At 41.5% G+C, this 12919-nt stretch overlaps 1 protein-coding gene across 1 annotated transcript in view; it reads left to right on the forward strand.

The window, feature by feature from the left end:
• The window catches only part of LOC104505782 (patched domain-containing protein 4-like), a gene marked incomplete at both ends in the record, with an annotated part of 26153 nt that extends 19519 nt beyond the window's left edge, over positions 1-6634 (forward strand). Inside the window, one exon of the mRNA XM_010146489.1 lies at positions 6154-6634. Coding sequence (XP_010144791.1) covers positions 6154-6634 — 481 coding nt within the window. The remainder of the gene's footprint in view (positions 1-6153) is intronic.
• Positions 6635-12919: the final 6285 nt, after the last annotated feature.

Here is a 12919-nt window from a genome sequence, read left to right on the forward strand (position 1 = left end):
GAAAGAGGTGCCAGATGGTTTTGGTTGCCTTGTGGCTGTTCTGGGTAGACATCTCATTCACTTAAAAACCACACTAGTGATTCTTGATTTCCCTGTGGTGGGACTCAAGGTCTGTATGTTTGATAACATGCATGACCTACCTGTGAAGGAGCCAATGTGAGCGAGGGAAGACAAGACAGGTCAGCTAGCTTTGTGTTTGCATCTGCCACCAAGGGTGGGTCAATCTCTCCAAACTTTTTAGCCTGAAAAAAAGTTAGGATCGAGCCTATGTACTCTTGTGCCTCTGCTGTAAATGGAGAGAGACAAGCAGCTGCAGAGTAGAAGTCTGGTTTTGATACATATCTTAGGATAGGGTGGATCATCCTCTAGATTTCCCTGACTCAGTGACTATGGAACAAATTTGCTTGACTAGCTGGTGAGCTGAACCTCATCATTGACGGATAGCTGGAAACAACTGAATTGTTCTTTATTGTAACAGAGACCCAGAGAATTATTTACTGGATAGCTTCTCATGACCACTTTCATACATTTTATTTTTGCTGAGTGAACAGATAACATAGCCATTGCTGTGTCCCTGTTCACGGTCAGCCAAGGTGCAGTGGTACCTTGAATGTGTTGCCCTTGGGGCTCACTTGCCCTGGACTCCCTCTTCATCACTGAGCTGTACAGAATAGATGCACAGGGACAAGCACAGCAAGCAGTCTGGTGGTTGTGAAAGAGCACCTGCACAGCTCTGAGAGCAGGCAAACTGCTGCACTGACATAAATCAGCCTTATGTGCAACCGTTTTGAGAGGGATGCTTCTGGAACTGTTGGTAATTGGTGTCTGTGTAATAGGGATTGACTGGTATAATGTCTCCATGGATAACTACACTGGGGACAGGGACAGAGAAATCAGTTCGCTTGGGGAGAAAAAACTCCCTCCAAAGTTTTACAGTGAGATAGAGGGAGGTAACAGCAACCAAATATGTTAAACCTTAAATAATGTCCAAAAAAGGGGGGATTTTTACTCTATTTTACCTTAAAAACTTTAGGTGAAATAAAGCAACTGACTTCAACCTAACCTCTGTGGATTTTAGTATAATACTTTCTATGACCAAACATGGTAGAGTAGGAATGTCCTTATCACAGGGAGAAACCACTGTACAGATCTCATTAGGATACTTATCACAAAATACATTTTGACAGACATTCCTGGTTGCCCTCTGTTGAACATCTTTAAGGTTTTAAAATAAGATAGAGTCTAATGAGGATTCCATGCTTTATCCTAACATCCCTAGAATGTAGCTTGATAGTTACCCATCACTCCAGTTGATAAGAGCAGTTAATGAAAACTAAATGTAGAGATAAATTTGCTGGCAAAGGTTTTTGTGAATGTACTTGAATGAGAGTGATCCTGCAGTAGGGTACAAGGGTTCCGCTACTCCTTGTTAGGGATCTGAAATTACTTTTAAGCCTCTCACCAGCCCTAGACTTCACTGCGCAGGGTGTTGGGAAGGCAGGAGTCATGCCATCTCAAAAATACCTTAAACCCTCTGTTTTTCCCATGAGAAGGAACTCAGTGGAGGCTGGTGCCATTCCAAGTGGGGAGGAGAAGATGATCTGCCCAGGGCTGCTGTGGCAATGGTCAGTGACCACAGGGAACCCTGGGGATGTGAGTCAGGGCTGCAGAAGCTGCACTGAAACTATGAAGGAAACAAAAAAGGTCTCAGCTAATTTAATAGTAAGGGAGTACTTCTGGCATCCCCCTGGGCTGCATGCAGAGAGGATCTGTGCTTACATTAGGACCACCAAAACTTGTTTAGCTCAGTAGGAGCAGCTGGTTTTGTTTAGCCTGAAAGGTGCCACACTCAGCTCTGGAGCAAGACAAACATTGCCATGCCATTTTCACAACTTTTTAGGACATTAAGGGTCCAAGCATCCTTTAGAGAAAAATTTCTAGCCTGAAATATGGTAGGGGTTTATTCTGCATCCATCCATTCATCATTAGTGATTTTTACTGATGAACAGACAAGGAGTTAGGATTTTCAACCACATGCAAGTTCAGGTGTGCAATGTAGGTGGCAAAATCCATCATCCTGGGGTAAAAGGTAGATGATGTTGTTAATGAGTCCTCTGAGAGTACTTAGTTCTCATCCTCCTCCATTTCAGAGTCTATATCTACCAAAAGTCTTTGAGGCATCTAGTAAAAAAGAATGGAGTACACAAAAACAATTTAATAGTATCCATCAAAGCAAAGATTTTTGCTTGGCCCCTGTTTAAGATCAAATATCACATGCCCCAGCAAGTGATCTATATTTCATGTCATTTTTTAAGATGCTCAGATCTGGAGAGAATTAGCTGCCATCAGAATGGCCGAGGGCCCTTTTTGTCCCCTGGGAGAAGAGATATTGTGAAGTTTTCACTAGACATTAAAAAAAAAAAAATAAAAAGAGATAGATGCATAGACACAGCCTGGGAATCTGAAATTCAGGCTCCAGCCATACTAATGACCTTGCTAAAGACAGTTGTGTTGTAGCTCTTATGTTGTAGATCCTCTGGAGGATCATGGGTATAAAATTGAGTACAACCAGAAAGTGTTATTATTACTCTATTTTTTGAGTTAGCTTTTCTGTGTGTAAGATCGGAGGGTAGAAACATATATAGGTAAAATGTGTAAGGGATCTGTACTCTGAAACATGAAATTATTGTTATGAAATTAAAAATCACATCATGTAGACATATACCAGGAAGGACATGCTAATTAACAGCAGAAAGTACTTTCCTTTTTTTCATTAAATACTAGGCAGAATGAGGAATCTTTTTAAAAACATGCCTGGTATTCAGGCCTCATTTTTACAAGTCACTGTGGCTTTTTTTTTTTTTTTTTTGAAACCTTAGGCTTAGCCCAGAAGCTTGGCCATTCATAGAATCACAGAATGGTTTGGGTTGGAAGGGACCTTAAAGACCATCTAGTTCCAACCCCCCTGCCATGGGCAGGAACACCTTCCACTAGACCAGGTTGCTCCAAGCCTCATCCAGCCTGGCCTTTAAGACATCCAGGGATGGGGCATCCGCAGCTTCTCTGGGCAACATGTTCCAGTGCTTCCCAACCCTCTGCAGGAAGAATTTTTTCCTGATATCTAATCTAAATCTCCCCGCTTTCAATTTAAACCCGTTACCCCCTGTTCTGTTACCAGAGACCCTTGTAAAAAGTCATGTCTCCTTTTACCAAAGTGGTCCTGGAGAACAACAGAGAACTTGGGACAGTGAGTAAATCCCCTGAAGTGCCCATGAGGCACCAAGAAGTAGGGTTAGGTCCCTAGCTTGGAGGCCTCAAGGGAATGCTGAAATTGATGTTGGCAGCTGGGTCTTCATTTTCCCACTCTTCAGCCTCCACCTGTAAAATGGTATGAAAGACAATATTTTTTTCCATCTTTCTTCTGTCTTCCTTGCTGAGGAATTGTAACCATTGATGTGACAGCCCTGCCTAGAAAAGCAGGACCTTTATCTTACTTGGAGCATTTGGCAAATGTAGCATGTGAGCTGTAATAGAAAAGGGCCCCATTTTCCCAAATGCTGTAGTGGCAGGTTCAAGTTTGCATGCTATAAAAGCAGCAAAAGCAAAAACCCTGAGTAGATAGGAAGCAATGTGCCTTTAGAAGGAAGGAGACAGACAAAACGACCTCAAAGCAATTCAGCATCTGTGATTTCCTTGATTCCATCTGAAAGCTCGCTCTCTATTTTGCTGACATATGGGCTGGGCGCCCTGTTGTACATTAGCGTAACAAATAGCCGTTATCTTCTGTTTCATGGGAGATACGGCAGAACGTGATTTATTTGTGCCTGCTCTGTTGCTTCTTCTGAAATGTTGCCGTCGTTCGGTGCACCTTTCGCAGAGGAAGGCAGATGGTCATCGCAAAGTTTCCCATAACCTTGCTGTGTGTGCTGCATAGTGAATCAATGAAGTCTGAATTACAGTCCATTGTCTGAGTTTGGAGCTGTGCTGCTAAAGTATCCTGCACTAGCTGACAATGTTTGAATGTCAACACTGCATATATATTGAGGAAATATGACATTTCTCCCTAAAATTTCAAAGCAGTGCCAAAGGGGATTTTTAACTGGGAAGTTGCATCTGATGTCAGCAGGGACTGCATTGCTCAAACCTTAATCACCAGCTTGGAACTCTAGCTTTTGTGACTGTGTGTTTAGGTGTGACCCCCCCCTTACAAAAAAAAATAGGAATAATGAATCTAAACAGGATTCTAACATGAAGTGCCAGAGATGAGGATTTTTTGGAGTCCAAACAGAACCAGCTGCCCCTCTGTGCTAGCTCTCTCTGCTCACGACATTTGCAATGAGGCTTCAGGTGATTTGAGAAACTGGCATTAGACTGCAAATCACCTTTCATGTCAGCTTGTGCCAGGATACCTCGCCAGAAGCCACTATTTCAATGGGAAATAACAACTGGGAATAGGGAAAAAATGAACTTCTGGAAAGCACTTTGTCACGTTCCCTGGGCTGTGGCAGGCAAATGTCGAAAATAGTGTGAGCTCCTGCCATGAAAACAGGCTTACTCAGAAATTTCTCAGTGGGAGGATTACCTCCTTTACATACCAGAGACAAGGGTAGGTGAGTATATAAAACATTTGCAGCACTGTCTTTCAATTTCTAACATTTATTTGCTCTATGAACAGACATCCTGAAAGACATCTATGTTTCATAAAACCTGGTACCTTGCTTCACTGAGTTTTTTCTTAGGATGGGAATCATTACAGCAAGCAGGACTGGCAATTTCAGATAATGACCTGTGTGCAGCACAGGTATTTCTGGAAATGGTTAATGTTGGATGTAATAGATGTTAAAAGTGTCTCCCCCAAATGCTTCTGGCCTTTTGCAGATGACTGCTTTCCATGTGTGTGTGTAGGGCAGAGCATCTCCCAAATTCAGGCTGTCAGCTCATTCCCACAGTGCATCTAGGCAAAGAGTATTATCTCATGTGAACTCGCTGCTGCAAGATGTTTTCTATATTAACTGGTTGGATCATTTTATGTTTTTATGAAATACAAGAGAAAAGAAATCTGGAAACTTTTAATACCATTTACACACAAAAAGCAGAATGTTGTTTTTTCATATGCCACAGACATTTAATCCCTGGGTTTAGAGTTTTTGATCAAAGAGATTACTTGTGCAAGGACATTTTTATCCAAGCTACTGAGTCGTCTTCTTCAGTTTGCAACTGGGTTTGATCTATATCCACACAAGCTTCCCCTGTCTTGAAAGGGCCACCTCCCAGTTATTCAAGAGAACTAGAATAACCAGTGGCTAAAAAGCAAAGACCATTCTTACACAACATTTCTTACAAAAAAGAAAACAAAAAAATCTAAATGGGACCAGAATTTTGGTCATGGAAGTAGGTGGGGTCTGATCCTGAATGCAACTGATGTGACCTTTACTTATTATCATGCAGTTTTTATGTCTTAGCATAAACTAAAATAAGGTTTGTATTCTTGAAATATAAAAAAAACCCAAATCCTGGCTAAGTTAAGGTGTAAGGTACATTCTTATTTCTGTGCAACTGATAAAAATCCATAAAACTTCAACTAAACAATTCAAGAAATCTGATTTTACTTATATTGCTCTAGAGCCAGAGTAGCTATTAAACTGGATCTGTCTACACTTACAGCTGTGTACTGAGGATCCAGGCCTCATTTTCTGTACATTTCCAACTTTCTAAAAGTATTTCTAAAGTGTCAGGGAATCACAAATCTTCCAGAAATTGATATTCATCTCAAACATTTCATACTTCAGTAACTGGAGATTTGTTTGTCACCTTTAAAATGTGGGAAAGTGATCCTTTTCCATGGGGTGAGGATCTTGCATGCTACATTTCAGCCCCTGAATGCCTGTGACCTCAGTGAGGATCTGGGCAGTCGCTGTAATGCAGCACAGCACTGCAGATGAGTCTATACGGGATAAGGAGCAGAGTTGTGGCAAGGAATAGGGATGCGTCCCAAAGCCCGTTGAAGTGAATGGCACTACTGCTGTTGACGGCAGTGGCCTTCGAGTTGAGCTCTTGGCATGTCTGTGAAAGCAAGGTAGAGTCAAATGGTATCACTGTATCACATCTTACGCAGGATAACCACATGCTCATCTTTTTTACTTTCCCTCCCAGGATGGAAGGAGCAGTTTTATTGGCCACCAGCTCGGAGGGGTCATGGAAGTGCCAAACAGCAAGGACCAGAGAGTCAAATCAGCCAGAGCCATCCAAATCACTTACTACCTCCAAACGTATGGCTCTGTCACCCAGGACCTCATTGGGGAGAAGTGGGAGAGTGAATTCTGTAAACTGATGCACAAGATGCAGCTGGATCACCAAGATCTGCAGCTCTACTCGCTAGCGTCCTTTAGCCTCTGGAAGGACTTCCACCAGACCAGTCTCTTGGCCAGGGGCAAGATTTTGGTGAGCCTGATGCTGATTCTCCTGACTGCTACCCTCTCGAGCTCCATGAAGGACTGCCTGCGTAGCAAACCTTTCCTGGGACTCTTGGGAGTACTCACTATCTGTATTTCCAGTGTCACTGCGGCAGGGATATTTTTCATTACTGATGGAAAATATAATTCTACTCTGTTGGGAATCCCTTTCTTCGCTATGGGTAATTATTTATCTTCATAATAATAGGATTAACAGAGCTTAATGACAGGATTGTAAATTACATCCTGGGTTATAAAGTGCAGATTTTACCTTGAGTGAAAGCCTAAGTCATTTTCATCTTGTTAAATTGTTCTGTGCCTTGCCAAAAAAAAAAAAAAAAAAAAAAAAGAAAAAAGGAAACAAAACAAAGCAGTAGCAACACTAAAAAGCAAATGACGTTGCTGGAATCTCGGCCAATATGAGAGAGGGGAAGTCTTATTGATCTCTGTTACAAAACGAAGGAGAAATTGTTATTGAAAACTAGTCAGCTCAGCACACAAAATGGATATGTGTTGACCTGACTTTGCTGGGAGGCCAGCCGGAAGAGTAAGTTGAAATAGGAGGGAAAGATTTTAGCATCGTTCCCGAGGAGGGCTTCTCTTCCAGCTCTGTCTGAGGGGCAGAGGGGAACGAGTTGGTGTAAGAATAAGATTGATGGACTTTATCTCAGAGAGGAGATTACTGTTGTGGTGTTTGCCAGGCTGTAAGCAAAGGAGCCTGTCGGTATCTGTGGCATGTAATCCCTCGGTTTGTGAAGTTCCAGATCAGCTGCAGAGATTTCCTTTGTGTCACATGTGGGCAGGGGAAAGTGCAGTCAAAAAACCAAACATAAACCCCAGTTCTTTTAGCAGAATAATTGGCTTTGTTCCTCCTGTTCTCATTTCTGTTCCAAGCACTTCTAATGCATCTGTGTGGTTAATGAGTTCGTTGGGAAGGTACTTTGGAAAGGAAGAAGGAAACGTGCCCAAAATGTCTTGCTGAGGCAGCATTATTTGATGCAATCTCATCTGAGTTTGCCAGAGTTTTGCCATATCGTGAGTCTGAACCCAGCGATAACTCTTTATACAAAATCTCAGCAGTGGCTGCCCAGACCCAAAAAACTTCATGCTGGCTTTTTGGTAGCCGGAAATCTTACCTCTGGACAGAAATCTGCATCTTTATAGTTAATTTCTTAAATTTTGCTAATTCCTGTAGTACTCAATCCCAGTCCTCTCTTACAGTGATAGATAACTAAATATGCAAACCCACAAGCTAGAGTCAAGGTTTGGAGAAGAGCCTTATATTTTTCTTAAATACCTCAGCCCCCCCCAAATTACAATTTGCAACCATGACACTACCCAAGGGGACTGAGCCATGACCTGACCAGTCCTGCACTCAGCACCTCTGGAGCAGATGGCTCAGGTGGGAAGGAGTGGGATAAAAGGGAACGGTTAAGAGTCCAGAAGGGAAAGGGAAGATTGAGGCAAAAGACCCCAAGAAATTGCATGATTGGTTCAGCCTCGTTAATGCTGATAAACAAAGTTGTGCCAAAGCCTCTAGTTCAATCATCTGCACTGTTAAATTGTGACAATGGCCCCTGGCATGGTCTGACCTGTTCCAGCTCTTCAGCTGCTGTTGCACAGCTCTGCAGTGTAAGAGTTTGCTGGATGTATTGAGGGGAAGAGGACAGCAGGAGGAGCAGAAAACCTGCCAGGTTGTGACAGGGATGGATCCTGACCAGAGTGAGCGGTGTGGGCTTAGGAACAAGAGGCCTGTGTGACATGATGGAGAAAAGGATGACAGTAGGGAAGAGGGGGGCTCATGCTTGTTGTCAGATTACAACAAGCTTTTTGTTGGGTGTCAGGAGGTGTGTATCAAAGAGTGGGGCAACATGTCATTGCCTTGCTTGTGCAGCAAGTTGAAGTAAAGGCAAGAAAACACCAAAGTGATGAAAAGTATCTTCCCTCAATTGTTTATTCTTTGGCTAGTGTCCTTTTTTAGACAGCTGTAGAGAAGGGTGACCTGTCTTTGCTTGGCAGGCCCCAAATTTGTCACTCCCAAGGAGCCCCAAACAACGCCTGTAGGTGAAGCTTATCTTTGAGCTTACCTCAAAATCACCAGCATCCATACAGGACCATCAGCTGAGATGGCAGTAGCATTGTGCTCAATTTATACACACCCTGCAGCCTCAGCAGGAGGAAAGAGTAAGTGGCTCAGTTTCCCATCTAGGATGGTGGTAGTCCAGGAGTTTATTCGCTGTCTGAGGAAAAATAATGTTTATAACTTTCTGTTGTGTTTTGCGCTGTCACTCATGTCACAACCACTGCCAAGAGCAAAAGAAATGGAAAAAAAACCTCCACGTCTCTGAAAGTGAGATATTTGCAAGTATTGCTTCTATAACATGATATTGAATGAACCTCAGGTTGAAAAAGAAAACATTTATGTAACCCTTCTACAGAAATTTCATTCGTAAATCTCAGACTGAACTGGAAATATCATTAGACAACAGCTTGCAAGGTCTGAGAGCTGCTGCTGGTCAATATTGGGCAACAGTTTTATGGTTTGGGGAACTAAAAGACAGGAAACATGTCTTACCAGAGCCATATGGGGTTATATCCTGCAAAATGTCATGTGCTTTTAGTTCCTTAAATGACAGTCCTGGCTAATGACATCTTGCTCCTGTCCATGGCCTCACAGACCTGGGGTCTCACAGGGCAGGTTTTGCTCTCGAGTGACGACCCCAATGGGGTCAATACATCATTGACACCCATGTTGTACCAGTGCTTGTTGCTGCAAGCACAGCAAACAATACATCAAAGAATAATTCTGTGATTATAAATGAGAATGTGTGCAAAGTGGAGTTTCTCAGAATTACAAAAGCCAGATTTACAACTCAGCCTTCCAAAGATACTTAGATTTAAAAAATAAAAGCAAAAAACAGGCAATACAGCCACAAATTGCCTGTAAGTGCAATGCTGTGCAGAATACACAGGGAAATTTAATTCTGGTAGCGCATAACTTTGGAACATTTCAACCTGACATTTGCAAAAATGTCCATTTAAAAGTATATTTGTTTGGTCAAAAATATACAGCTGCTTCTGGCATTCACTTTTCAAAGGATTAATTTTAATGGAAATTCTGTCATGTTCTTCTGCACTTTTCCTTTTTTCTGCAGAGATGGCAGGATGCTGAATTACAGAAGTAATGCTGGACTTGCACAAATGTTTCGGTCCATAATTTCTATTCCTGTGCAGAATTTCTGTGTGTTTCAGTAGGTGATAGAAGCCTATATAGAAGTGAAATTAATGTTTTTTCTAAATCTGGACAGAATGACCTACACATTAATTATTTACTGTAGTCCTGCTGTGAGGGAATGGTCTGCTGGGATAAAGCATATCTCTGGTATGCTGGAGGAAGAGTGTTAGCTCGGATGGCTTTTCTCTTCTTTATCCTTGAAGGTGAGAAACTTAAGACTGAAGTTAGGCATGAGGACAACGGTGGAAAATCTTGCTTGCTCTGACTCCCTTTCCCAATAACATGACCTTCTCAGACAGTTGCCTCAGGAAAACCAGTTTCCCCAGCACAGTGTATTTATAAAAGTACCAGTGTATTTTTGGAGTCAGCGAGGAGGAACTCTTCAGAAAGATCCTTTGCAAATAACGCTCTGTTTACCAAGATCTCCTGCAAATGGGAGAAAGAGGTGATGATTTTGAGCTGTTCATACTGCAGACAAATGGCTAAATGTGGTGATTTACAGGAAAGGTGCTGCTTTAGTTTCAGGTCTTTCTCCTTTAGGAACTGAACTGGACCTAGATGTTTTGTTTGTCTCTTCCTTTTTTTCTTTTTCTTTTTTTTTTAAGTTGGATTCTAGTAGCCACCATGTGAAATCAGAATACAGAACAGTTCTACCTTGCATTTCTCTTCTGGGACAAATACAAAGTGCAGTTTTTTCTGCGAGTTTGACACCAGCAGAGCTATCTCCACCAGATATATTTCAGATCGGAAATAGAGAGCCAAATCCTTGAGTTCCAGATTTGTTCTAGATGCCAGGAAGGGACCTGGTTAGGTGTTCACATCTGCCTTTTGTGTTTGGATTCACCATGCAATTTCAAAGGGATGTTATGTGCGTGACATAATTATGGTTTCCCATGCCTAATCATCACTAATTAATATAACCAGAAGGTTAACTATATAATTGAGACATTATTGCTGCCATGATTTGCTTTTCAATGCATAAGAAACAGACTGATAACATCAGAGAGATAATGATTTAACTCAGCTGAGGATCTGACTGTGTGTTTTTAAATGCAGGTGTATTAATTATGTTATTTTACACTGTAATTATTTTGGGCCAGTTCATGAAGTACTTCATTACAAAGATTAGTGGAAATCTTAAGTTAAAAATGTACCTATGGTGTAATTAGAGTGTAATTATGCTTTGTATATGTTATAACACACTTTACAGTATATGTGTTGCTTAGGAAGCTGGATTCACAGTGGATATAAGAAATATTTCCTGCCCTTTGTAAGTTCAGACCATGAAGACCGTAAGATCTTCATGGCAAAGGCTATGTCTCTTTAGAAAACACTAAGCTCAATGGAGGCCCTACAACACATTGTGTTATTAGTACTAATGTCACCAATATCAATACTGTTAGTAGCAATGTAGTAAAAGAGATACAAACATTTTAGGAAGCAATAGGCTACCTGTTTCTGGTGATAACCCCATGCCTGATATAAGAGTACAAGATGGATGTGAAAGATTATAGTTTCAGTGCAGACTTTTCTGTTAAAATTCCCAGTTATTTCTTCCCCTAAGTTACTCAAATGGAAGGATGAAACAAGGCAAAAGCAGACAAGACTCCAGGCAGTTATTAACATTTCAGACAGAAGCCGTCTAACCCCTTTCAGATGGCAGTTGTTAAAATAATGGCTGGTGATCACCTTTTCAGTAAATTTGAGATGTTACAGTATTACCATTAGTGGTAGAGTTGTGGGAAATTACAAAAAAAAGTCCTAGTGCAGATGAGGAAATAATTTTTTTTCAAACCTCAGAAGACAAATGTGAGTGCTAAAGTGCATGCTATCGCTAGTTTACCTGTACATGAAGTATCACAGTATTTCTAACCTTTGCTTCAAGCAATGGACTTTCTGATAACAGCTGCAACATAGAAATATTTCAAAAGTGACTCTGACTTTGGTTTTGTCCTTTTGATGCAGCAGTAAAGCAAATCCCATATGAATTTAGTGGTATATGATCACCTCCTATCTGTATGAGGAGCAAGAGAATGAACCTTCAGAGCAAAGACCCCGGCTGACTGAAACCCTCACCACCCTGTGCCTTAGAAATACAGTGAATGTCTCATTTTAGATGTAATGAAAGTTCATGTCCCCACTCACTCAGGAAATCATTAAGGATTTGCAAATATCTTGTCCTTAAATAGAAAATGTGCATTCTTGACTTTACAGTAGGAAATGGGAATAACAGGAAAAACAACAACAAAAAACAAACAATCCACATGGGGCAGCAGGAGGAAAGAATGGAAAGATATAAAAATGTTTTAAATTACTTATTTGTATGGGCACATAATGTAGACAATTCATATGAATGGGTTTAGACATTCTCCATATTTATAAGGTTGATTTCCCCATAACCTGGTATAGAATTATATCATAAAATGGTTTGAGTGGGAAGGGAACTTAAAGATCATCTAGTTCCAACCCCCCTGCCATGGGCAGGGACACCTTCCACCAGACCAGGTTGCTCAAAGCCTTGTCCAGCCTGGCCTTGAATGCTTTCAGAGATGGAGCATCCAACACTTCTCTGGGTCACCTTTTTCAGGGCTTCACTACCCTCTCCATGAAGAATTTCTTCCTTACATCCATCCTCTCTTTAAATTAAAATCCATTACCCCTTATCCTGTCACTACAACCTAGCAAGTCTGTTCCCAGTTGCAGAGGGTTAGGTTTTTTCATTTCTGTAGGAAACCTCCGCTGAACAGTTTCCTGGATTTTGATTAGAAGAATGCCCGCCTGGGATAACCTGTTAACATTATGCGGTCTGGCCCTGCAGTTATGTCCTGTAGCTATTGTGGTTAGAGAAAGGCAACAGGAATGGGGCTGACCTCTCCCTAAACATGGGTGAGATGAGGATATCTCCTGTGATCCTCCTCACACCCAGCAGAAAGGGATGCAAGAAGAAGCACTGCAGCCTCAGTCCTAACATATTTTGCAGCACCTAATTTCAGGTGTCCCAAATATTCCTCCCCGAACTGAAATGATAGATTCTTAATTTCCATGACAGTCAATAGAAACAGGCAACTCCAAAGTCATTTTGACAGTCAGTTAGTACATATTTGGGATGAGCTGCATTAACCTCTGGAAGGTCCTATCCACCCCTGAAAAAGCAAGGGTGCCTGCTTAGGCTGTAACACCTATGGTTATATATATAAACTCTAAGATTTGCAATCCCAAGCACAAGTACAGG

Source organism: Eurypyga helias, unplaced genomic scaffold (assembly GCF_000690775.1).
Source record: "Eurypyga helias isolate BGI_N326 unplaced genomic scaffold, ASM69077v1 scaffold29242, whole genome shotgun sequence".
In the NCBI taxonomy this organism is placed as follows: Eukaryota; Metazoa; Chordata; class Aves; order Eurypygiformes; family Eurypygidae; genus Eurypyga; species Eurypyga helias.